Source organism: Anolis carolinensis, chromosome 6 (assembly GCF_035594765.1).
Source record: "Anolis carolinensis isolate JA03-04 chromosome 6, rAnoCar3.1.pri, whole genome shotgun sequence".
NCBI lineage: Eukaryota > Metazoa > Chordata > Lepidosauria > Squamata > Dactyloidae > Anolis > Anolis carolinensis.
The window spans coordinates 109,555,949-109,581,977 of record NC_085846.1 but is presented as its reverse complement, the minus strand read 5'-3'; the positions used below and the strand labels follow the sequence as shown (position 1 = coordinate 109,581,977).

Here is a 26,029-nt window from a genome sequence, read left to right as displayed (position 1 = left end):
TCTTTTGGGAGATTCACTACATGGAACATGGATGAGATTTTGCCCAGGTTCCGTTTTGTGCCTGTTTGTGAACCTTGGATGTGTCTCTTTAAGCACCAATGCAATGAAGCATTGGGGGTGGGAGAAGGAGACAAACACTGCTGACTACACTCTCATAATCTACTCAAGATGTAAGCAATGAACAAGTGCACTATTGTGGTGCCAATCCATTAAAAAAACAAAAACAAATTAGCTGTAGCTATAGTAACCATGTGCTCAAAAAAACATGGAATCTAGGGGTTAAGGACCTTTGGTTATGTAAATCAGACATTTACATGCATATCCCTGGCCTGATTAATGAATTAGAGTGGTTCTTCCTTTTTGCAAATTTATAAATCAAGTCTAAATCAAACTGTTATTTCCTTACTACAGTACTCTTATTTAATCAATGGCACTTACATAAGTGTTGACTTCCCATTCAGAGGCCTTCCAGATATTCTTGGAATATAATATCCTAGGGTCCTCCCACACAGTCATATAACCCAGAATATCAAGGCAGAAAATCCTACAATATCTGTTTGAACTGGGTCATCTGAGTCCACACTACCATATATTCCAATTCAAAGCAGATAATGTGGAATAATGTGTTTATGGGCCCCCAGTGCTCCATATCGTTCACTATCCTGGCTGAGAGTCACAGTTCAACCATATCAAGAGGGTCACTTTAATTTAGTCCATTGTTTTGTTTTGTTTTTTTGTTTAGCTAAGAAGCTTCTCTACCATGGGATCACCCTTCCTGTATGCAAATAAGATATATCTTGTAATGCCGAGAGAGTACCACACAAACCCCTTTGGTTTGTTCCCTGGCATATAGGTGTATCCTAGATTGCTGCCAGTTCATTGTAGGATGCAAGTCATTGTGCCAGTGATGACTCAAGAAGCTCTATATAGCTTGGTTTAAAATATTGGAAGGACTACATCTCCTTTTAGAGTTCTGATATCTTCTGGAGATGTCCATCCCCTGTAAACGATTAAAAAAATTCCATCTTGTCGTTTGTCCCACAGCACTTTATAACAATATTACTGCACTTTAGTTCAAATGTCCCCTCCATACTACCCCCTCCATTAACCTGGTGGTTCGTTCCATTTTACTATGTCTGTACTCATTTTATGCTTTTAAATGAGTTTTATGATCATTGTAATGTATTGTTCTATAGTGTTGGTTTTATTGTGGTTTTATTTACTGTAATGTGTTTTAACTGTTGTATTTGTTTAGTTAGCCACCCCGAGTCCCTGTCGGGAGATGGTGGCAGGGTATAAGAATAAAGTTACTTACTTACTTACTTTTGGTAGCTGCTCCAAGACTTTAAAACTGGAGAGGCCAGGATGGCCCCATTCTTGCTCTTCTTATTCCATTTGGTTCAATAGTCTTGTGTCATCAGGCTTTTAGAAACTGAATAGGATGGGCTTTTAGTAATTTTCTGTGCTGTGTTCGTTGTTTGTATCACCCTTTAATTGATTTCATAACCATATATTGTATAATTGTCGTTTAAATATTTTCTGTATTTAAACTTATGCTGGTGTGTGTGTGTGTGTGTGTGTGTGCATACAGATATATATATGTATATATAGATAGATAGAGTTTTAAAATATGTTGTATGCCCCCTTTAGTCTCTTTATTGGAAGAAAAGTGTGATATAAATGAATAAAATAAGGAAAATAACTCATGTTCTGCTCAGAGTCCCCCTTGGGGTTGAGAAGGGCAGAGTACAAATAAGGTAAATAAATAAATGTTTATTAAAAAGCATTCAGCCAGATGGCAGCCACTTCCAGAACAATACTGTTGCCTGCCAAGAGCCGAGCTGTCATCTTCTTGCTTTCTCTTCTTACCTTTCAGGATTACGGAGGTTACTTGAGTTCTTACATACTTCTTGCTGGAGAGGAAAATAAGGAGCCACTCTTCCAATGTGGTGCTGCCCTTTCACCACTAACAGACTTCAGGTTATATGGTAAATACAGATTCCATCAAAGCAATAGATACAAAAGCATATAATCTTTAGTCTGGAGACTGCAGTTGGCAAATGCAAACACTGCTACTACCTTGGAAAATTTAAGCTGTTGTTGCTGCTACTTCAGAAATAGATCCTTCGAACCCTTAATGCAAAACTAGCTTTGAAGCACACAGAAAATGAAATCTCAAAAACGAAGACAGTAGATAGTTGGCTTCAATGGGTAGAGTTTTCTGTGCCCTACATGACTTCATCCATAATTAGCAGTGATAATGTAAATAACCCTCCTTTAGGCTTTTCTAGCTTGTCTGTTCTTCTCCATCAATATATATCAATATATATCATCTTGATCATACTCTGATGTTACTTGGCCATGTTTCACATGATCCTGATGTAGGATTGCCAGAGTGAAAACTGGAGCCCACTCCTGCTCCTTTAATTGATGTGCAAAGATGGGAATTTCTGTTATATGTTGCTTATCACACAGTCAGCAACACCTGTTGAAATTCTACACAACCATTAAAGGCAGAGAAACTGTTTGAAACTTTCAGCCTGGCAGTCCTAGGAGGGTTTGCTACATTCATTCTACTCTTAAGGCACCCCATCTTTTCCAGTCAGTTCGTTTTGATTCAGAGTTCTAAGAATGTCGTTTGAAATTGCATTATATGAATCTACACTGACCATACAATGTAGTTTCAAACTGCATTATATAGCAGTGTACATGGGACCTTAGAAGGCTATTGTACAATTCACAGATGAGCCTCAAGTTACAATCTTAGTGGACAGAAAAAGAGGTATGAACAGAGTTTTCAATCCTTGGTCAACAAACCATCTTAATCTGTCCAGGTTTTTCAGAGAATCAAAAACCCAGTCTTTTAAAAAGAATAAATATTGAATAAATCTTTTGAAGAGGAAAGATTCCGAAGAGGAAAGTCTTTAGTTCTCAACATTATCATTATCTGAAGCTTTGGTGTAATCCCAGTAAATAGTACCTAACATGCTTCTCTTTGTTTCTTTTCAGCTTCAGCCTTTTCAGAAAGATACTTAGGATTACAAGGGATTGACAATAAAGCATATGAGGTAACCGCATGGATCATGGCAGCAGAAACATCTATTTTTAGCCCTGATACAGGATGCCATTTAGCTTTATAGTCCTGCCCACATGGATGCCGCTTGAGAGCTGAAAATATGGAGACTCGGATAAGTTAAAACTGCTAGTCTTAAAAAGACATCTGCTGATTTTGGCTTAGATGATGTGCCATGTTTTATTTGCATGTTTTGCTGCTTAAGACATAAATACATTTCTTTTCAGTATAGCAAAACATTCACAAAGTGGCTTAAAATATTGCAAAAACAAAAACACAAAAGAATGAAGCTATAACAAAGACTGTACTTAGAACAGCGTGTGGAATTAACCAACAGCATTAAGTAACTTCATTATTAGTATCTTAAAATGCTACAATGGTTTTTTGAAACCTGGAACCTAAATCTAAGTTAAGAAAAAGGGTGACCCATGGTAGGAATTTCATGACAGATAAGACCCTCCCCAGAACTTGAGAAAGTTCCATTATCAGGTGACAATGCCCAGAATTCTCCAACTATATTGGCTGACAGATTTCTAAGATTTCTGAATTTTAAAAAGGGAACTTTTCCAAACTCTGCCCTTTTCCCCCATTTAATGTCATAAGGCAAAGGCATTTAGAGTCACCAAGACAAAACTCAACACTTGGATTTCCATGGTAATAAAAACCATAGACTTCAAATTGGCTATTTCCCCTCCACGTAGGTGTGGAGATGCGCTGCAGCGCATGCGAAGAATGCAATAATGTCCTGAGTTTTTAATGTAGTTTTTAATGAGATTTTAAGGATTTAATGTTTGTAATTATGTGGATTATGTTATGTCTTGTTTATTTACGTTGTTTTATAATTTATTGCATTGTTTTAATTTGTTTATATATATTACTGTCGGCACTGAATGTTTGCCACTGTGTATTTTATTGTAAGGAGATAGTTAGGGCTATAAGCAAAGTTTCATTCATTATGTGCTGGTGCCATCAACACCAGTACACTGCATGGAAATCTCACAAAGTCTTATATTTTCTGCGTACCTGGAATATAAGAGTGTCCGTCCGTTGCAGCACATTTTTCAGCCAAACATGGACTTTCTTCAGATCTTTTTAAACACACGTTTTTTTCCATTTAATATGGTTCTGCCTGGATTGTGGGCATGCATCATTTCCCCACACTCACGTTAATCCACTTCAGTGTGAATTATAAGTCTTGTGTAGATGGGGTCTAAGAAACAAGCATTTGTATCATATCCCTATGTGGGAAACTAAGGTGGAATTTGGTCTTTCTGTCCAAATTCAGTAGGCTGGAGCAATCTGAGGCTGGATGTACCCTGCCCTATATCCCAGGATCTCATCCCAGATTATCTGCTTTGAACTGGATTATATGAATCTACACTCCTGTATAATCCAGTTCAAGACAAATAAACTGGATTTTCTATGGCAGTGTAGATCCAGCCTAAGAGTTGTCTCTAATCGAAGTTCATTTTTGAACATTTGTAACTGCTTTAACTGGCCCTGGTGGTGGCGCAGTGTGTTAAAGCACTGAGCTGCTGAACTTGCAGACCGAAAGGTCCCAGGTTCAAATCCCGGGAGCGGAGTGAGCGCCCGCTGTTAGCCCCAGCTCCTGCCAACCTAGCAGTTCAAAAACATGCCAATGTGAGTAGATCAATAGGTACCGCTCCGGTGGGAAGGTAACGGCACTCCATGCAGTCATGCCAGCCACATGACCTTGGAGGTGTCTACGGACAATGCCGGCTCTTCGGCTTAGAGATGGAGATGAGCACCAACCCCAGAGTCGGTCACGACTGGACTTAACGTCAGGGGAAAAGCTTTACCTTTACCTTACTGAAATATGAGCACATAAATGTTTTGTGAATACCGGGTGATGATTTGATTGAAGTTGACTGTACTGGGTAAATGTCATGCCATGTAGGTTTATTTCAGAATTTTTTGGTATCAGTGCCAAAATGTAATGTGGAATTTCCCTTGTGTTTTTTTTTTTTCATCTTCTCAGAGTACCAAACTGGCACACAGAGTGCGGTCAACAAAAGACCAAAAGTTTTTGATCATTCATGCAACTGCTGATGGTAAGTATCCGCCTTGAGTCCCGGCACTCAATACATTCTATAAGGCTGAAATACTTATTTTACCTTTCTGATGATAATGATCCTATTCTGATTTTACAGAGAAAATCCACTTTCAGCATACTGCTGACCTCATTACACACCTAATTAGGGCAGCGGCCAATTACAGCTTGCAGGTAATGTATTGTTATTCTTTTTTCTAAATACAGCTGTTAAGTTTATTGCACACTTTTTGAATATACACAGTGGTATGCAAAGTGATATACAAATACACACGTGCTTCACTGCAAATCTATGAACAATAAATTGTTTGGGATCCTCCAACCCAGATGTTTAAAGGATTAACCTGGTTTGCTCTTGTGTGTCTTTAAGTTGTTTTTGACTTACAGCAATCTTGAGGTAACTCCATCATTAATTTTCTTAACAATATTTGTTCAGAGGGAGTTTACCATTACGTTCTTAGAGAGTATGACTTGCCCAAGGTCACCAAGTGGGTTTCCATTACCTATGGTACCTATGGCATAAACAAAGAATTGACAATAGTTCTAAAGATGGGATAGACAAAACATTTAGATTGGCTGTAGAAATTACTTACATTAATTGTCATTTTTGAAAAGAATGTTTTAATACATGTTTGGCCATTTACTTTTTTGTGTGGGGAAACGAAATCCATTTGATTCTGAACACCCACCTGGCCTGCTTTTTCAAAATTTCTCCTTCTATCAGACTCAAATGTGTGTTATTCAGGGATATCAGTGAATGAGGGAGCTCACAAGTATTGCTTGAAAGCTTGCTAAATTCGTAATGACTACATATCCATCTTGACCAATTTGTGAGATGGTTAGAAATGTCCCATTGTTCATTGTTGAAAAAGACGTTCATCAGAAAGGAGCACTTAATAATTCGCAATAGGAGGGTCAAGGTCAACTAACTTATGGTGAGAAAGAGTTTTCAGGTTACATTTAATTAGTCTTTATGATACCATGGCTGGCTTATAAGATAGACAAGTGAAATAGATTGCATGGAGAGAGAGAATGATATTAGTAAGATAAATTGATAACATAGCTAGAATACATTAGATGTATGAATAAATAGCTTGCTAGATAAAATAGATTGGATAGGTTGGATAGAACTGATTGGAGAGATAGATCAGTCAGTCGATTATCAGTTTTGAGAAGGATGAATCAAACTGAATGGTTTTGGATGGTCCCAAAGGTTGTCTGAAGATCTGGTACTTCAGTTGAAACCCATCATGATGAGTGTATTGAGGTTTTAGGATCTTCCATAAGTTGAAGGCCGCTGCTCACAAAATGCCCCTTCATCCATTATTGGGGTGCTCTTTGTCATATCTCTGCTCACACCATCCAGGGGGTCCATTGACCATCTATGTAGACCAGTGATTCCCAGCCTGTGGTCTATGGACCACCAATGGTCCCCAAGAACTAAAATATGGTCTGCTGCTTCACTGTTGCTACACCATTGGAACGAAAGCAACTGGTCTCACGAAACCTTATAGTGCCAAGGCAGCAGGGATGTTGGGAGGGGAGAGGCTGATTACCCATGAAAGGCATGACAACAAGCCTTCTGACTGCTGCTTCTCCTTCTCCTCCCTCCCTCTGAGCAAACCTTTTCCATGTGGCACCTAGAAGTGGAGGCGCCTTGATGTCTTCGATTTTAGGCCTGTTCCTGGGGTTATTTGGGGTGCTGATTCAGAAAATTGTATTGGATTGACCACATCAGCTCTAGATTATTAACTATAGTTCTCTGTAGGCAAGTAGAAGGTGACTACTGGATGGTATATGTTCTGTATCAGAAACTAGAGCTGATGTGGTCTATCCAATGAAATTTTCTGAATCGGCACCCCAAATAACTAAACCGAATCTAATGTTGACAAAAAATTGATTCGTAATCCTTTTGATACTAACGTTGGAGAGTAGTCAAAGTGGCCCCTGATCAAAAGAAGGTTGGGAACCACTAATGTAGACCTTACGTGTGAAGACCAAGAGGTCTGTATCTATCCACTCAATGGCATGCATCTATATCCCGGTAGAAAACCATTGCTACAATTGGAAAGATGGGCAAGGGAAATAAGAAAGAAATATAAGGGAGATAGAGAACTTACAAAATTTGAGAAGATGATTAATCAAAGGGGGGGAAGGGAAGGAAAAGAAAGAACTAAAGGTATAACAAGTGATATTTACAAATTGCTAATAGATAAAGAGCAAGAGCAGGATCACCTTAAAGAAATGTGGGAGTTAGATTGCAATAAGGAAATACTCCCTCAAATCTGGAAAGAAATGTGGAATATGCGTATATTAAAAAACATGTCTATAAGAATAAAAGAGAATTGTTATAAAGTGGTTTGGAGATGGTACCTCACAACAGTTAGATTAAATCAAATTGATAAGAAATACTCTAAGCAGTGCTAGAGGGGCTGTCAGGAAATCAGTACATATATACATATGTGGTGGTCCTGTAAATATGTTCAAATATTTTGGGAGAACGTTTTTAAAGAAATAAAGGGAATCACCAAAACAGAAATAATAGGAACGCCTGAAATAGCACTGTTGTCATTTATGGATAATATTCAAATATCAAAAGAGTTAAAGGAACTAATCGCCAACTTGGTAACAGCAGCAAAATTGTTAATAGCCAAAAAATGGAAAGGAAGGGAGGAGTGCCAATTGGAAGAATGGTATAAGGAGGTTTGGGATATTGCGATAAATGATAAATTGACATGTAATATTAAAATTAAAAAAGGGTTATTAAAAAAGGATGATTTTGGGAAGATATGGGGGAAAATTATAGAGTTTGTATACATAGAAGGAAAGGGGGGAAAACCTGTAAAAGAAACAATGGAATTTTGGAAATAAATATTGTAATTGGCTGGTCTGGGGTGAAGGGATAGCACTAGGTGAAGGGTAACAAAAGGTAAATAATATGAGTATGTAATATAGTTAGAGAGTGAAAATACCATAGGAGCTATGATATACATAACTCTGTATTGCAAATATGTTAAAGAATGTATAAGTTTTATGTACTGAATATGTAAAATTCAAAAATTTTCAAAAATTTAAATAAAAAACTGAAAAAAAGAAAAAAAAGAAAACCATTGCTACTACTCACAACCGCCTTCATTCTTTTGCAGATATACCCAGACGAAGGCCATTACTTCAACAGTCCGTCCCTTGAGCAGCACCTGTACAAGTCCATGGTCAATTTCTTTGTGGAATGTTTCATAGAACAAGACAAAGCCCCAGTAGTTGTAACGAAAGAAGACGAGGATGAAGATTAACCCTTCGGGCTTGTGCTGAGATGCACAAGGCAGTTTATAATAATAATATGCAACTGAATCTCTCTGTTTTCCCCCTTGGAGAAAGGAGTGTTATCATGAGCATGTATTTAACAAAACTGGAACAGGGAAAGCAGTGTGCCTGCTCGAACTGGATCATGACTCCTTTCTTCCCGAATGGAAGAACATTTAAGCATGAAGAACTCAGCAGAACTTCATTTAAAACAAACGGAGTTTTAAACAAAACAAAAACAAAAAAGAAGAGAGAAAAGGATCTAATCACCTTTCTTGCCACAAAGTGACTTCTGGAATGAGATGTTCAGGAAACTGGACCTAGAAAGAGATTTCCCCTAAGATGACTCTGAAAAAGACCCTTTGCATCAAAAGGGTTCAAGCTGTAGGAATGAAAACCCACCATCTGTCTGTGTTAGGGTTCCCTTAGTTAATGCCTCATTGTCTCAGATAAAACTACCAACCATGAAAACAAGATTATAGCACAATTATTTTTCAGACGTACCGATTCATGCGTTGTTTGCCCCATTGTCTTCTCCATTTTCAAAGAAGTGACCATTTACTACAGAACTGCTCAGCTGAGCAGAGGTTTCCTTTGTAGAAATCACTGCTGTAGTTAGTTACACTAACCTTTTAATTAAATTTTGTGTGTCGAAGGAATATTTCTGTATATAGTTTTTAATTTCTTTTTTTAATTTAGCCCTGGACTGATTATTCAGTGCTGCAATGTATTCTGGGTAAGGAGAACAAAATATTTTAACACAATGATTTTTTTTTTTGTTTTATCACGTCAGAAGCGACTTGAGAAGATACTCCAAGTTGCTTCTGGTGTGAGAGAATTGGCCATCTGCAGTGACGTTACCCAGGGGTCACCCAGATGTGTTAGCATCCTGCTGGGAGGCTCCTCTCATGTCCCCGCAAGCTAGAGCTGACAGACGGGAACTCATCCTGTCTCGCAAATTCAAATCGGCAACCTTCAGGTCAGCAACCCAACCTTCGGGTCAGCAGTCCAGCCAGCACAAAGTTTTAACCCGTTGTGCCACACACAACAAATGACACTAGAATATGTTCCTGCTTTTGAGATCTTTCTTTACAGTGCTCAGGAATTTGTGGGCTTTGGTTGTGACTCAGCTTTATGATTCAAGAATGTCACATAGTGATATCAAATATTTTGTCAAATGGTTAAATCTTTTTTTTTTTTTTTTAAAAAGTACTTGTTGCCCTACAAAATTTAGAATACTAACTTAGAACAGAAATGCTATAAAACAATACATATCTATGTTATTCTTGTGGATTTTTTTTTTGTCAGGAGCAACTTGAGAAACTGCAAGTGGCTTCTGGTATGAGATAATTGGCCATCTGCAAGGATGTTGCCCAGGGGATGCCCGGATGTTTTGATATTTTACCATTCTGTGGGAGGCTTCTCTCAAGTCCCCGCTAGAGCTGGAGCTGGAGCTGACAGACAGGAGCTCACCCAGCTCCTCGGATTCCAATTCCCAACCTTTTGGTCAGCAGTCCTGCCGGCACAAGGGTTTAACCCATTGTGCCACCGGGGGTTTCTGTGGATGAAAAAGGCAGAGAAGTACAAGAAATGTCTCCTAAAAGGCCAGTCGGTCAATGTTTACAGGGACTGAGGATAGGACTTTTGGCCTCATGTGTGAACTTCTTTGTATGGCACTTGAATCCCCATTAAGTCTGTCTCTCCTTACCCTTTTACAATCCAGCTTCTATTGATTGTAACCGTTCTAAAACTGCAAGTGTTACCTTTACAATCCAGTGTGCATTATAATCATTGCTAACCAACCTGCATATTTGTATCAAATATTATTGTGTTGAAGAAAATTTAGGATTGGGGCTACAATTTTGAACACACACAAACACACACGCACCTCCCCAACAGCCCACTTCCTTAGAGTCCTGGAGGAAAGACCAAAACAGCTCCAATGCTATTCCTGACCCTTTTTGAACTCCTTGCACTTTCCCCCCTGCTATTGTTGTTCCCTGTAAATTATTCTGACCAAATGTACAGCTAGTATGAATACTGTAGAATTCATTTTGTTGTATATAAAAGGAATGTAAGTCTATGATTTGTCAAGCCCCCTCCCCGATCCAGTATTTCTTATGTCTTGTGTTCGGCATGCATGAGATAACACTCGTTTGCTTATTAAGACCCCTTTAAAGTATTCATCCAAACTCTTTATCAATTGTGTGCTTCTTTTTCTGATGGTTTTTTGACAGCTTGAATGTCAGTGGCAGATTTCTACATTTTTACAGTGTGCTGTTGCTCAAAATCTCCGTCCCCGAGAACAACACACAACGTGGATCATCTTGAAAGTCTTCTTCATTATATCTCTGTTTTGTTTTAGGTTCGATCTGTTGGTTGTTGTTGGTAATTCGATCATTAAGGGAGATTAACCAGTAAAAACCAACCAGAAAAGGTGGGGGGACGTTCTCATTGCATTGTTGTTCTTTTCATGATTTACCGTCCATCCAAATCTTTATGAACAGGATTTGCAGAATAACATGGCTTTCTTCAGCCAAATGCCAAATAGACCACGTGAATGCTACATATCTGGGTTTCGATAATCTTTTGGACTGGACTGAATTTGACCCAGGGGAGCTGACAGCCTGCTCTGTTTGTAAACTTTTGTAGGAGAGCCCAGGAGTGGCATAGTAGTGTTTCTTCATCCATAAAATAAAGCATTATTTTACCATCCAGGTTGCTGTGTTCATTTTTTATTAAAAGAATATGTAACCTTTCTTTAGAGGGCTCATAAGATAACCCTTACACTTTGTTTTATAACTAAACTTGGGAGGTTTAGTTTTCCCATGACATTAAGTCCAGTTGTCTCTGACTCTGGGGGTTGGTGCTCATCTCCATTTCTAAGCCGAAGAGCCGGCGTTGTTCGTAGACACCTCCAAGGTCATTCAGCCTGCATGACTACATGGAGCGCCGTCACCTTCCCACAGCGCAGCACCTATTGACCAGGTGAGCCCTGTCCCTTCTTTGTTTGGAAGTCCCTGGATGACAAGCTTTTTAAGCCTCTTACTATTGCAATTTTATTATTGCATTGAATGTCATTGCATTATTTCATATTTATTTTCATAATATATTAAAGAGCAGCCTAGAAAAAAAATTAAATGCACTACAACCCACATATCAGCATGGAAAAATATTCTTGAACTTAACCATGGAAAGTGGAAATGGGATACTAAAAAAAACCTCTAAAATGAATGCCTTCCAGCAGAAATTACTGGAAGTCATGTCAAGAGAAGCTAATTCAAATATGTTAGTCAAAATGTTCTGGTAGGATTTTGATTTGGGAAGCCTAGTGTTTTGGATATAGCATTTGTTGTTGTTGTTATTTGCTTTCAAGTTGTCATTATTGTTATTTTTGCTTATGGCAACTCAAAGCAAACCTATCATGAGGTTTTTTTGAAAGACCTGTTCAAAAGGGACATTACTTTCCTTTGAGACTGAGAGAGTATGATTTGCCCAAAGTCACACAGTGTGTCTCTATGTCTGAGTGATGATTTGAACCCGGCTCTCTTGAGTCCAAGTCCAGCCCTCAAACCACTAGTCCACACTAACTCACTAAACATATCTCCCAATGAATGCACGGCCACAGTTCAGTGATTTGAAGAAATATAAAATGCTCCTTGCATTTTAAACAAAGAAATAGCAGGAAAAGCCTGTTCTGTGTCTCATGTTTGTATTTTCAGTGTTTTTAGCTTTCAAATATGAACACATCCAAGATCTAATTTGCAACTCATGTTCTTTTGGACACAGTGTAGTCAGAAAAAGAATACAAAATGCAAATCCTCGCTTGCATTTGCTTATATTTTGAATGTTTTTAACCGTTCAGTTACTAACCTGAGATATCAAACAGGCTTTTTCTGCTGATCTTGTTTAAAATGCAGGAAACATCATCCCGTTGTTCAAGGTACTGAATTGTTGCTTTGTGAGACATATAGTTTTTCTTACAGTTGCAACATCTGCCATCCCTTTTTACTGTCATGTAATCTGCACAAGTTATTTGAACTGGTGTGTAATTTGGTGTTTGTGTCGTTCGGGTAGCATCAAGCACTCTGGTCGCTTTTCTGGTTACCAGCAGCAATATGATGGGAGACATACCTTGCATAAGCAAATATACTGCGTAAACATATACACTTACATCCTCTGTATGAATCCTTACTGTGTTGAAGGTAGTTTGGCAAAGTGAGCCATGTTTGGAACTCAAACCATGTAATATTCATCCTCTTTCCGCAGATGCGATCCCATTAAAAATAAGACATTCTTTCATTACATGTAAAGAAGGAAAAGGAGAAGTAGTGGTCCATGTTAAAGAGAAAAAATAATAATGGCCAAGATTCTATGAAATGATCTATAGTGTTCCCTAACTTATCGCTGGGATTAGGTTCCAGGACCACCCGCAATAAGTGAAAATCCGCAAGTAGGGATGTTATATTTATTTTAATATTTATACATTATTTTAGTAGTTATACACTATTTTAAATTTGATCAACCAATTGTGTGTTGATAAATAGCCGCCTTCTCCTCCCGTTGCTGCTTGGGCTCCTTTTCTCTCCCTTTGGCTTCTCTTTCCACCCTTCCTTAGGCTGTAATTTGTAATTTTTTTATGTTTTATAATAGTCTTTTAGAGTTTATTGAAAAACCGCGAAACAGTGAATTTGTGAAAAGTGAACCGCAAAGTAGTGAGGGAACACTGTGCATTGCACAATTTTATGAATTTTCAGAGGCGCAATGCAACTCTCTTAGAGCATTAGCAAGAGTGACCCAATTCCCATAGGCACTTCTGATGTGCTTCTATTTGGTTCTGGCATTTCATAGACTTGGGGAGCTTCACGGTGCACATCGCTATCCATTGTGCATTGGGCCATGATGCAGCAGCCCCCCCCCCCCCAATATAGTGCAATGGATGTCCCTTTATGCAATGTCACAGCAGACTTAGTGAATAGGTAAAGGTAAAGGTTTCCCCTGACGTTAAGTCCAGTCATGACCGACTCTGGGGGTTTGGTGCTCATCCCCATTTCTAAGCCGAAGAGCTGGCGTTGTCCATAGACACCTCCAAGGTCATGTGGCCAGCATGACTGCATGGAGCGCCATTACCTTCCCGCTGGAGTGGTACCTATTGATCTACTCACATTTGCATGTTTTCGAACTGCTAGGTTGGCAGGAACTTAGTGAATATGGATGCTAAAAAACCATTCACTTCTATTTCACAGACTTGTAAGTCCACTTAGGAAGACACAAGTCATGAACTGAATCCAAGCCAATATCATTTGACCTGGTTAGTGTTGGAAGTGAAGAAAAATCAGCACTTGCATATAGAACAATTACAGACAGAGGAACCAGTTTAAAGGATGCTGGCTGTCTTGTTTTTCACCTCTGTTTCCTTGGTCAATGTCACTCAAGGTGTTTTGCTTTCTGTCTGCAGGTGGAGGTCATTTCTCCCTTTTCCCCAAAAGTATTTAGTGCTTATTACTCTTTATTTGAGAAGGGATCATCATGATGCTTATCTGCCTCAAGATGCCAAACACAGAGACATGAGAGTTAGCATTAGGGTCTCTTCTACCAAAGTTAGGTAACTTAATTTTGTCTATAAATAAAAGTAAGTTTTTGCTGTTTTAACCACACCAGAACCTTTTTTAACCATATCCTGTATATTCTTTCTCCTATTTCTTATATGTTCTTGTATAGCTCTGGCTATGTTGCACTCTGCTATAGATATCAAATATTCCTACAGTTGACATAAAAAGGAACCAGTTAATAAATTTTATATTTGTACTCATACATTATTGTCCATTCCTCTGCCCATATTCAGAAGCAGGGGTTATGGACAATTTCATCCACTATATCTTATCTGTTGAGTTTAGGGGGTCAACAGAAGATTGAGTAAAATATACACAGGTCTGCTCTTCAACAGAACGAAACAGCTAAAGAGTTCATTAGGGACATCCAGGAAGCCGTCACTTTTACAGAGCAGTATTTGCTGCCAGAATTGGTTCTGCAAATTAAGCTGCAAAGAAATTCACCAGTGTGTGGTCTTTCTGGCAGACCAAAGATGGAGAAATCCAGTTCCACCGCAAATCAGTCTTGAAGGCATTGGAGAGCATGGTTGTGCTGCTAGACACAGTAAGGCAAAGGTGGACAGAAGATAAATCAGAATTTACTAGGAGCTAGATCCTAGCCCTAACATTGGGCAGAGTGAAAAAGATACCTTAGGCACCTTATTTTATCATGATGGTATTTTTACTGTCAGGGACAAACAGGCCTGCGGGATTTTCTACTTCATGTGTGAAAATAATGTGGCTGCTTTCAGATATGTTTGGGCATATTACGTGGACACTGTCAGCTTGTAGGCCTCCACCTAAGGCAACACACTGTCTTGGGCAGGCCTTTCTGGCAGATCTCTCACTCATTTCCAGGTCAGCGTGGATTCAAGTCCCCTGTGATTGAGCATCAGAAAATTTATTTTCTATCTTCACCCTAAGATGTACTGTTGAAATGAGAATAACTGTAACCGAAAGTGAATTTGTGTGTGTGGAAACAATATAAGCAGTCTTGGTGCTCAAAGGGAAACTCTGGATTTAAAATGCTTTAATTCTGAGTGTAGAGCTAACTCACATATTTTTGGACTGCTTTGCTGGCTGGGTCTGATGGAACTTACAGTACAGCATCATCTTCAAAAACCTTCAGCTCTTAGCAAAGTTATGACAGAGTGAAGATTGTGTTCTTGCTGTTATGTGCCCTCAGGGCAACTCTGACTCATGATGCTTCTCTCCTTGGGTTCTTCAGAGATTTGCAATTCTTCCTCTGAAACTGCAAGAGACTTGCACTACATCATCTAGTAGGTTTCCAAAGCTGTGTGGGGACTCCAACCTTGGTCTTCTAAATTTACCAGTTCTGTATGGTGATAGTAGTATGTATATATTTTCTCACACCACTAGGCTGAGAAGGATATAGATGCAAGTAGCCAAGTGTTTATTCAGCCAGACCTTGGCCATCTTCCCTAGTTTGGTTTGCATTCTTTCAAGTCTTTTTTGCAGGACACTTGCCTTCGGAGGGAGATTTTTAAGCCTGTCTCACAACACCCCTTGAAGATCAGGGGCAACGTTGCCTCCTGCAATTGATACTTTATGAAAGTCTACCTTGGATGCGGTTGACTGCTTTCTGCCGAGTGGAGCTGTTGAATTATTCAAGCAATATTTGTGGCGCTTGCTCTGAAAAAGTCCTAACAGCTGTGGCATGTTTTGATATTTATGAAGCTGGATAAATTATGCATTGGACAGAGCACTGAGCTCGGCATGACACTTATTAATGCTGGAGTTCCCGCCACAAAAAAGCCACCATTCATTTAATTTTACTCCGACTGAATTGTCGGGAACGACTGGCATCTACTGCTGGACTTAATCAACCTTGCCAGAAGGTTTTGACTCTGGCCCATGGGATCTGACAGAAGGTTTTAGCGGCAGCTCTTGCGCTTGTTAGAAAAGAATAATAATAATAAAATATATTGCTCTCCTTGATATTTTAATGTTGATTCATGACAGAGTTGTTTTTGGCTGGACAGCCTGTGGCCAAACACTAATTCATCAAGATAATCATTCCATCTTTGACAGCAGTCTCCTTGAGAATCTTCCCTATCAGAATTGTGCATGACATACAAGACGTATGTGTGTGCATGTGTTTATGTGGTCAACATGATTGACTCGTAAGGCTAATTCTTTTCTCATCATGCAAAGAACAAATAAAGAAAAGTCATTCCAGCTGTGGAATATGATCTTGATGACTATCAAGAAACTGCTCACCTGCTCACCAAGTAATAGGAAAGTGCAATTGGCAAGACTAATAGGCAATGGCCCCTATGGTACTATTTTGTAGCTCTCCTGGAGAGTTGAAAATGGACCACTTCAGAATGGAAAGAATTCTGAACCTTTAGCCATTGATCTGTTTTGAACACTAACTCCCAGAATGTACTCCTTGACCACTGTCCAGTGTCCATTCTGGCTGGGGATTCTGGAAGTCCATGGCAAAAACATCCAGAGGAGTAAAGACTGAAAGCCAGTGGTGTAGTGAGTTCACACAGGCAAATATTCCCATGCATTCATAGATTGTAGTAATTTAAGGTAAAAGGTAAAGGTTTCTCCTGATGTTGAGTCCAGTCATGTCTGATTCTGGGGGTTGGTGCTCATCTCCATTTCTAAGCCAAAGAGCCGGCGTTGTCCATAGACACCTCCAAGGTCATGTGGCTGCCATGACTGCATGGACTGCTGTTACCTTCCCGCCAGAGCAGTGCCTATTGATCTACTCACATTGGCATGTTTTTGAACTGCTAGGTTGGCAGAAGCTGGAGCTAACAATCGGCGCTCACTCCTCTTCCGGGATTTGAACCTGGGACCTTTCAGTCTGCAAGTTCAGCAGCTCAGCGCTTTAACACACTTGGCCACCGGGGCTCCTAATTTAAAGAGAACACAAAAATGTGTAGTTCTTGTCAAGGGCCAGCAGTTTGATTGAGTAGGGCACCAATCTATTTCTCCGGGTGCAATGGCCAGTAAAGCCAGTGCTGCAAGCTGAGATAAGGAGGCTTTCAGCTCCATCAAGAAGCTTAATTCCTCTGGTGGCAGGCCCGTAATGTCTCTTTCCAGCCTCATTTTAGATGCGAGGGGTGTTTTGTAAAACGACTGCAAAAGCAAGCCAGAACTCCCCTGAACTGAAGAGCAGTTTGTAACCCTCTCAATGCATTGAATATTGTGGCAGATGCGGTGCTTTTGACATTTTTGGGGAGATGAGACATAATCTGAAAGTAGGCATCACTCCACCTAGTGGCAAGTAAAACACAAAGCCTTCAACAACACATTAAACCTATCTACCGTATATACTCGAGTATAAGCTGACCCAAATATAAGCCGAGGCACTTAATTTTACCACAAAAAAACTGGGAAAACATTGATTCCAGTATAAGCCAAGGGTGGTACATTTCAGAAATAAAAATAAATACCAATAAAATAACATTAATTGAGGCATCAGTAGGGTAAATGTTTTTTAATATTTACATAAAGCTCAGTTTTAAGATAAGACTGTCCAACTCTGATCAAATCATTATTCTCATCTTCTTCAATGTAAATGTGCTTATGTATCATTTTAATAATAATAGAGTAAAATAATACATATAATAATAATAATAATAATAATAATAATAATAATAATAATAATAATAATACAGGAAAATAATACAAGTGATAATAAATACAATAATAATAATATCAGAGTGAAATAATAAATGTTTTAATAATAATAATAATAATAATAATAATAATAATGTAAAATAAATGTAATAGTAGCAACAATAATACAGAAAAATAAATGTAATAATACCAATAATAATAGAGAAAAATAATAAATGTACCATATATTCTCAAGTATAAGCTGACCCAAATATAAGCCAACCAGGACCCTCGCCCGAGTATAAGCCAAGAGGGACTTTTTTAGTCTTTAAAAAAGGGCTGGAAAACTAGGCTTATACTCGAGTATATAAGTACTTTTTATTAATCTTAGAGAATATGGTGGCTCTCTATCCACTGGGGTTTGGTTCCAGGACCACTTAGGAATATCAGAACCCACAAATGCTCAAGGCCCATTATATACAATGGTATAGTAAAATGGTGCCCCTTATATAACATGGCAAAATCAAGGTTTGCTTTTTTGGATTTCTAAAAATTATTTTCAAGCCACGGATGGTTTGATCTGTGGAAGCAGAATCAATGAATATAGATGTCCTGACTGTATAGCTCTGACCCCAAACATCTTGACCATTGATGGGACTATCCCTGCTTGGTGTTTTTCAGAAAAAGAGAAAAGTGGACAATATGATCCCCTTATTCAATATCCATGGTTTCACACTCCAAAATAAACACACACCCTGTCATTACATGTCTATGGGCCTCTCTAAATCTTCCAGTGCAATTCTACATTATACTTCCATTCCAGGTACAGTCAAATTATAGGATTTCCTATTACACTATGTAACACAAATTTTATTCCTGGGCTATAAATGTCATTTCCTAATTAGTTCTATCATAAAAACATGGAAAAAGTGTATTACACTGAAAAAAAACATTGTTTTTTGCATGACACACTGCAGCGCATTTCGCAATCATTTTTCAGAGTTTGTGGCCTCCACAAAAACGAAATTTCTGGAATATAACAACTACATTCAAAGTAAGTACCACACAATTAAACAGGAAATAACACTTTCAAACCAGGAACAGAACATATTTCAAATTTTGTTACATATGGTTATCCAAAGATTCAGGTATGTGCAGGTCTTGGAATGCATCCCCATGAATCTAGGACCTTAATAATGTCATTAGTACCAAGAAAAGTAGATCCCAGATTATCTGCTTATCCCAGATTATATGGCAGTGGAGATTCATATAACCCAGTTCAAAGAAGATAACCTGGGATCAAATCCTGGGATATAAGGACAGTGTAGAAGGGGCCTATGTGACACATTTATTGTCTATAAAAATAAACATGTTATACTCGTATGTACCATGATGCCTGTAGATTTAAATTAGTATTAAATCATGATTAATCAGCAAATGTTCAAAGCAAGAAATATGCTAAACTTTACAGTCACAAAATGTATCTGGTAATAAACTTGTTCCTGTAATTCAGCAAAGAAACACAAGATGGCAGCAAAGACCAGATTTGGGTGTTGTTTACTCCCAAATTCATTCTTTCAGCAGGCACTGATTTAGGATTGCATTTAACAATTCCTGTAAGTACCCTAAAACATATAATAATATATGCTTTAATTATGGGATTGTCCTGGTGGCGTGGTGGGTTAAAACCTTGTGCCAGCGGGACTGCTGACCGAAAAGTCAGGGGTTCGAATCCAGGGAGCAGGGTGAGCTCCCATCTGTCAGCTCCAGCTCCCCATGCGGGACATGAGAGATGCCTCCCACAGGATGGTAAAACATCCAGGCATCCCCTGGGCAACATCCTTGCAGACGGCCAATTTTCTCACACCAGAAGCGGCTTGCAGTTTCTCAAGTTGCTCGTGACACGAAAAAAATATTGCTTAATCTTGTGAATTTTTAATTGTGTATTAATTTGTTGTAAATTGCTTTGAGGGTCAAATTGAGTAAAGACTGGACAAGAAAAGAAAAAATTACAGTCATTTGCTGAGATCTCCAGATGAAATGAAGCGATGATTTTTGCCCAAGATTGGAATTTGGAAAAGTTACTGTTTGGGCTATTTGTAGAAGTTTCCAAAAGACTACCAATGACCACTTGATAATCAGAGTAAAAAATACTGGATGAGATCGAAAAATAGTTTTTGTCCATATATAAAGCATCTTCCTATGTGCCTATGAAAAAAAGAACTGAGCATTAAATTTTGGCTGGTAAAAACCAGAAGTGCATTAGTTAATCTCAACTATTTGATTGCTGGATGGTGAGTCAACAGATAAGTCCTGCTTATCCAGCTGTCCCTTGGGACACATCAGATTCAAAACTGGATGTTAAAGGGTTTTTCCTTCTTGACTCACGAGGTTCTTGCAAGATTGTCATAGCCGCCTATTGTTCCTATAAGCAATGGGGTGATGTTCCTGTAATCTAGAAGACAACAGAGAGATGCCTCATTTCTTCTGTTCATTCAGCTCCACGGGGCATTCAATAACATCTGGAGACCCAAACTGGGTAAAAACTCAAGCACTGATCACAATGTAAATAAGTTATAGTTGGTCCTCTTTATTTATGGATTCTCCATCCATGGATTCAATGGCACTTTGGAGGCAACCACAAGGCGGATGCGGTCCATGTATAAAGCACTGAGCTGCTGAATTTGCAGACCAAAAGGTCCCAGGTTCAAACCTGGGGAGTGGAGTGAGCGCCCGCTGTTAGCTCCAGCTTCTGCCAACCTAGCAGTTCGAAAACATGCAAATGTGAGTAGATCAATAGGTACCGCTCCGGCGGGAAGGTAACGGCGTTCCATGTAGTCATGCCGGCCACATGACCTTGGAGGGGTCTACGGACGCCGGCTCTTTGGCTTAGAAATGGAGATGAGCACCAACCCCGAGTCGTCAGGGGAAACCTTTACCTTTACCTAGAAAGTTGAGGACGCAATCCTGGTGGTATAATTATGATCTTTTTGCCTGCCTCTCTGCTGCATAGTAGACACAATGGAATCTTTGCTCATTCTTGGTCACATCTGCTCTGCAACTCACACCATCTGCATTCTACCCGTTGTCCAGTGTGTTTCAATACCTTCAGTCTATAAACTAAAGTTTCATAGAGTATGGACAAACACTTGGAGTAAATCTTATATGAAGTGGTTAGTGGGACAGCAAGAGTTGAAGATATCACACCTAATGTGGGACAAGGAATATAAATATGCCTACAGGCTTGACCCTAAACACCCAGACAATAGACCTTGGCTCTCTGAGTAAATCTCTGAAGATTCGGTCAAATGTAGAGCCTTCTTAAGATCTTCATATCCAATGGGCAAGAAGTCTTTTCTCTCTGATATTCAGGGATGCTAAGTGGAGCTTATAATGTGTGCTCACATCCCTGTTCCAATTGAATCCTATGTGTGTTCACATTAGCACCCAAAGAGGACTACAATCTCAGTTTCCCTCCGACTCCAAATGTTTAATGAATCTTCAGAAGCAGTGTGTTGAGGCACGGTCTGCATTGAAGGGACCCCACTTCGTTCTGAATATTTTCTGAATCTGCTAGGACTAATCAGACCAATTTGGTTCTGAATTCTGGCTGAGTATGAATACAAAATGCACCTTTATGTACAACACTTCTGAATAAATTATTCTCTGTGCAAGGCTAACCAATGCTTTACTATTAGCTGCCCTGAGTCCCCATGGGAAGATGGTGGCGGGGTATAAATAAAGTTTTATTATTATTATTATTATTTTATTATGACACAGCAAACAAGATAGATACGAAATCCAGCATATCTATCTTGTTTGCTGTGTCATAATAAAATAATAATAATAAAACTTTATTTATACTTTATTTAATAAGATTATTATTATTATTATTATTATTATTATTATTAGCATTCCTCCAGCTACCTTGATTAGAAGAGCAGTTGCTTTAGTTTTATCAAGGAGCATTTTGTGAGCAAAGGAACACACATTTGAAAAAGTGTCATTACGTGTAAATGACTTACCTGAGATGGAAATACTTACTATACTAATTTGCATTCTATTTTGCTCACAGCTTGTTCACAGGTGTAAGCAGGGCAATTAATAACAGGCCCTCCTTGGAGGTCCCTCATTCCCAGGATTGCTGTTAAGTCAAAAAACTGACTTAGCAAATAAGATTTGAAATGGATGGGTAGTTGCTATGAAAATTCCTGGATGAAAGAGAATGACAAGCTCAGACGCAGGTGAAGGGCCACCCCAACTGCCACTGCCCTGGCCTCAGAGGGAAAGAAGGCAACGGCGAGGCCGTTATCTGCTGCACTTCACCTCCTCCCACCCGGCCATCATCCCCTTTTCCTTTTGTGCCACGGCTTAATTATATTCTAAGCCCGAAGGAAGGGAATTATTTTGTTGTTCTTTTACTTGAATGCCTTGTACTGTGATGGTATTATATTATATGATTATATTATAACAGAAAAGAGTGTTTGCATTCAGGAAACTGATTTTATGAAAGAGAAGAAGCTATAATTCAGTGACAGAGCATGTGTTGCCTTTAAAAATCCTCACATTTAACCCCCAGTTTCTTCACTTAGGACTGAAAAAGATACGCCAAGGTCATGAGAAGCATCAGCCAGTCAAGATAAATAGTACTAAACTAGACTGACTGCTGGTCTGGGTATAAGAGAGCTTTCTATGAGCTTAACCTTTGCTTTTTAATGTGACATTTTAGAACTGGAAAGACACAATAGAGATCTGACTGGGATGCAGACGAGACCGCTTGCGCTTCAAAAAGAATATTCGAAGCTTGATCAGTGAGTTGATAAGCATTTGAAATGAGCATTAATGGGCCACAGTGGCATGCAAAACTATCGTTAAGTGGGAAATAGGAGGTAGAATTAAGGACAGATTCATTTACTACTGATCTAATTTTTTAAACCACTTCTCTGTCAAGTATGTTCTATGAAAATCTATTTGTCTCATGTATTACAGTAAGCATGGGAAAGATAAGGAACAACTGAAAGAATTCTATAGGTCACGGATGGGCAAACTTGGGCCTCATGGTGTTTTGGACTTCAAATTTCCACAATTCATAACCGTCTATCGACGGTTAGGAATTGTGGGAGTTAAAGTCCAAAACACCTGAAGGGCTGAATTTTGCCCATTCCTGCACTATAACATCATTTCTTAGGAGGGAAGGATTATAAGGCTGTTCTTGCTAAATGCTGAACACTGGGCATGTCCGCAAGCTTTCTGAAGATGAAAGATGACATGGATACATACCTTGTTCACAGTTCTTTTATAAGCAGCATGAACATACATAAAATACTGAAATGCATACAGAACACAAACATGGAAGAGATTTCTGCAGGCAAAAATAAACTATATGAGACATGAAGTTTCCAGCTTAGAAGCAAGCAACCATCATGGAGAATCATGTAAGAAAATATGGTGCTTTTTAAAAGTTTTGCATATAGAGATTACTATTACCTGCATGCTATTGATACTGCTGTGGTAGTGGACCTTTTGTATTTTTCTACAGTTGGGTGTGCCATTTACCAGTGTAAATAAAGCAGCCAAAATACGTCCCAAGACCAATTGCTCATTGAAATATTCACCAATATAGTTGCCAAAGCTTACCAACAGTAGTGCTCTTTAAAAAGTATGCAAGATCAAAGTGAAGTTTGCTTAAGCATATATCGTCAGTATCTCAAGCAGGAGATAAAAACTTTAGTGGTAAGCAGTTAATACATTGTTATCACAAATGTAGAACAAATGATCTAAACGTAACACAAAGTAAACCTGCAGCTTCTCAGTTTCAATTAAATACAGCTGTTTCCATACATGGCCCTTCGGTTTCAGAAAATACAAAGGAGGCATATTGACAAGTGAAATAAATGCTTCAGTTATTTCAGGCTTTGTAAATTAGCAACAACTCACTGGTAATGCAAAGCCCAAATTACTGAACCCCCCTCCCCCCACCAATAATGCTAAATAAGATTTCCTCCCAGATTTAGTCAGAGAAAGAATCCTATTAAATTTGTCTTGCATTTTTATGTTGGCTGCAAACTTAAACAGTATTTTCAAAAGAACCAAACTTTGGATTTCAGACAAGCATTTGTCCCTAATACAGAAGAACCATATATAACCAACAGGCTGCATATTACTCCAAACTTGTTCCTGCTCAAAAGACTTTGATTATTTTTAAAGATAACTCACATTCAATTTATAATTACCTACATACAGTAGCATTTCCAAGAGCAAAACACTTTGGATGAAATAACTGCATCCATCAATTCCTTTTTTTGCATATTTATTTCATAAAAATTACAAGAAAACTTATCACAGCTGAGTAAGAGTGAGTTCAGGCTAACTTCAGTAGAAACACACATAACAGTAACAATAAATTCTGCGTAAAATACTTGGCTTTCAATATTAAAACACACCTGGTAAAATAAGTGGAAGAATATATTACAGCATTTGAAAGAATAACTAGAGTCATTTAGAGTAATTTACTCTTACCAGAGAGTGCCACAATTGCACAATATATATATATATATTTTAAAGAACCACTAGTAAATTTTAAAGAAAAAAATATTTTAAAAGTATGTTTATTTAAAAACTGGGATAGCATCAATATAAAAGAAACACTGTAATAAAATAAAGTACAAAATATTTACCTTCATAATTTAAAACATACCACAAAGCCCTTTTCTCTTTACATTTCAAATTTGATTTTGGTTACATACCACTGATTGTTAAAACCTAAAAAAAATCAAGAAAACTAATTTGCAATATAAAAACTAGGCTCTCTCTAGTTTGTAGTATAATACAAAAACATAGTTAATTATGTTTTAATAATAAAAGGTTGCACATCTTAAACAGATGCAGTAAATGTTTGCTCTCCTGCCGTAACCAGTTCACTGCCCTTCCAACAAAAAAAAACCTGTTAAGTGTAAAATGAGGACACGAGGAAATACTGATTGATCCATCTATAGGCTGGAAAAGCTTGAGGGAAGGCTTTAAGAATGTCGAAGCTTTAAGGCATCTTTCTTCCTAGTCAAATGATTTTATATGTAGACTTTATTAAGGAAAGAAACAATGTTGAGATGTATACAGGCTCGACAATCAATTTCAATACACTTAGACCAGGCATGGGCAAACTTGGGCCCTCTAGGTATTTTGGATTTCAACTCCCACCATTCCTAACAGCCTCAGGCCCTTTCCTTTTCCCCCTCAGCCGCTTAAGCGGCTGAGGGGGAAAAGGAAGGGGCCTGAGGCTGTTGGGAATGGTGGGAGTTGAAGTCCAAAACACCTAGAGGGCCCAAGTTTGCCCATACTTGCTTTAGACAATAAAATACTATTCCAAAATATCCAAAAATCTTTTGCTTCTTAGATAAATCAAAAGACGGCAGCTTTTACTGAAATCACTGCCATATTTTTTCAGCATTTGAAAGGATATGATTCATAATCCAGTGTTTGGGTAAGAACGCCTGTCAGAACAAACTCTGCGTTATGAACATCTGCAAACAGAGAAAGAAGAACCATAGATATATACATCAGTGCATCAATACAAAAGAATGCTCCATGATGAATTCATATCAGCTCTTGATTTGGATGAGCCTGCATCTCATGAGTGTTATACTTGAACTGCCTTAGCTGGGAAAGCCTAGGTCCATGCGTTGCCAAGTGAAAGGACAATGTATCCTGATTGGCTATTTTACTCAGAATAATGTATGTGAGCACCTGCACATTCAGGTGTTGTTGTTGTTATTTTAAAAGTATCATTTGAGAGGAACATTTGTCTTCAAAATAATAATAATAATAATAATAATAATAATAATAATAATAATAATAATAATTTTATTCTTATATCCCGCCCCATCTCCCCGGAGGGACTCGGGGCGGCTTACATGGGGCCATGCCCAGACACGACAGCACAAATCAGATAAAACATTAAACCGAGCAGTAAAACTTCAACATGATTAAAAACAGTAATAAAAGTCAATATACACAATAATATTAAAATCCCGATTTGGGTCAAAAGATCCAGGCCAAGGTGCAAAGCAATATCAAGTTATCAGGGAGGGATAATTATACAGCAGGTGTAATACTTAAAGTGCTGAATGAATCCTAAAAACAATCCAGAGGGTCTACTGCTTAATAGGTAAATAACATGATCCCACAAGGATCAGTCAACGAAGGCCTTCTGGAATAGCCAAGTTTTCAGGCTCCTCCTGAAAGAGAGTAGGGTAGGGGCCTGCCTAATCTCCCTGGGGAGCGAGTTCCACAGCCAGGGGGCCACGGCGAAGGCCCTCTCCCTCGTCCCCACCAACCGCAACTGCGAAGTTGGTGGAAGCGAGAGGAGGGCCTCCCCCAACGAGCGAAGAGGTCGTG

The 26,029-nt window shown here is 38.6% G+C and overlaps 2 protein-coding genes across 7 annotated transcripts in view; one reads left to right on the top strand and one right to left on the bottom strand.

Moving 5' to 3' along the window:
- Positions 1-11,162, top strand: part of dpp6 (dipeptidyl peptidase like 6) — a 557,184-nt gene extending 546,022 nt beyond the window's left edge. For all 6 annotated transcript variants that reach the window (XM_062984637.1, XM_062984639.1, XM_062984636.1 and 3 more), the window contains exons 22-26: positions 1,877-1,988; positions 3,010-3,068; positions 5,073-5,145; positions 5,245-5,318; positions 8,291-11,162. In XM_062984637.1, coding sequence (XP_062840707.1) covers positions 1,877-1,988; positions 3,010-3,068; positions 5,073-5,145; positions 5,245-5,318; positions 8,291-8,437 — 465 coding nt within the window. In that variant the 3' untranslated portion in view covers positions 8,438-11,162. The remainder of the gene's footprint in view (positions 1-1,876; positions 1,989-3,009; positions 3,069-5,072; positions 5,146-5,244; positions 5,319-8,290) is intronic.
- An 11,750-nt stretch (positions 11,163-22,912) lies between these two features.
- paxip1 (PAX interacting protein 1) overlaps positions 22,913-26,029 on the bottom strand; it is a 37,008-nt gene continuing 33,891 nt past the window's right edge. Inside the window, exons 20-21 of the mRNA XM_062983930.1 lie at positions 25,096-25,155; positions 22,913-24,709 (exon numbers count right to left, since the gene is read on the bottom strand). Of these exons, the coding sequence (XP_062840000.1) occupies positions 24,693-24,709; positions 25,096-25,155 (77 nt within the window). The 3' untranslated portion in view covers positions 22,913-24,692. The remainder of the gene's footprint in view (positions 24,710-25,095; positions 25,156-26,029) is intronic.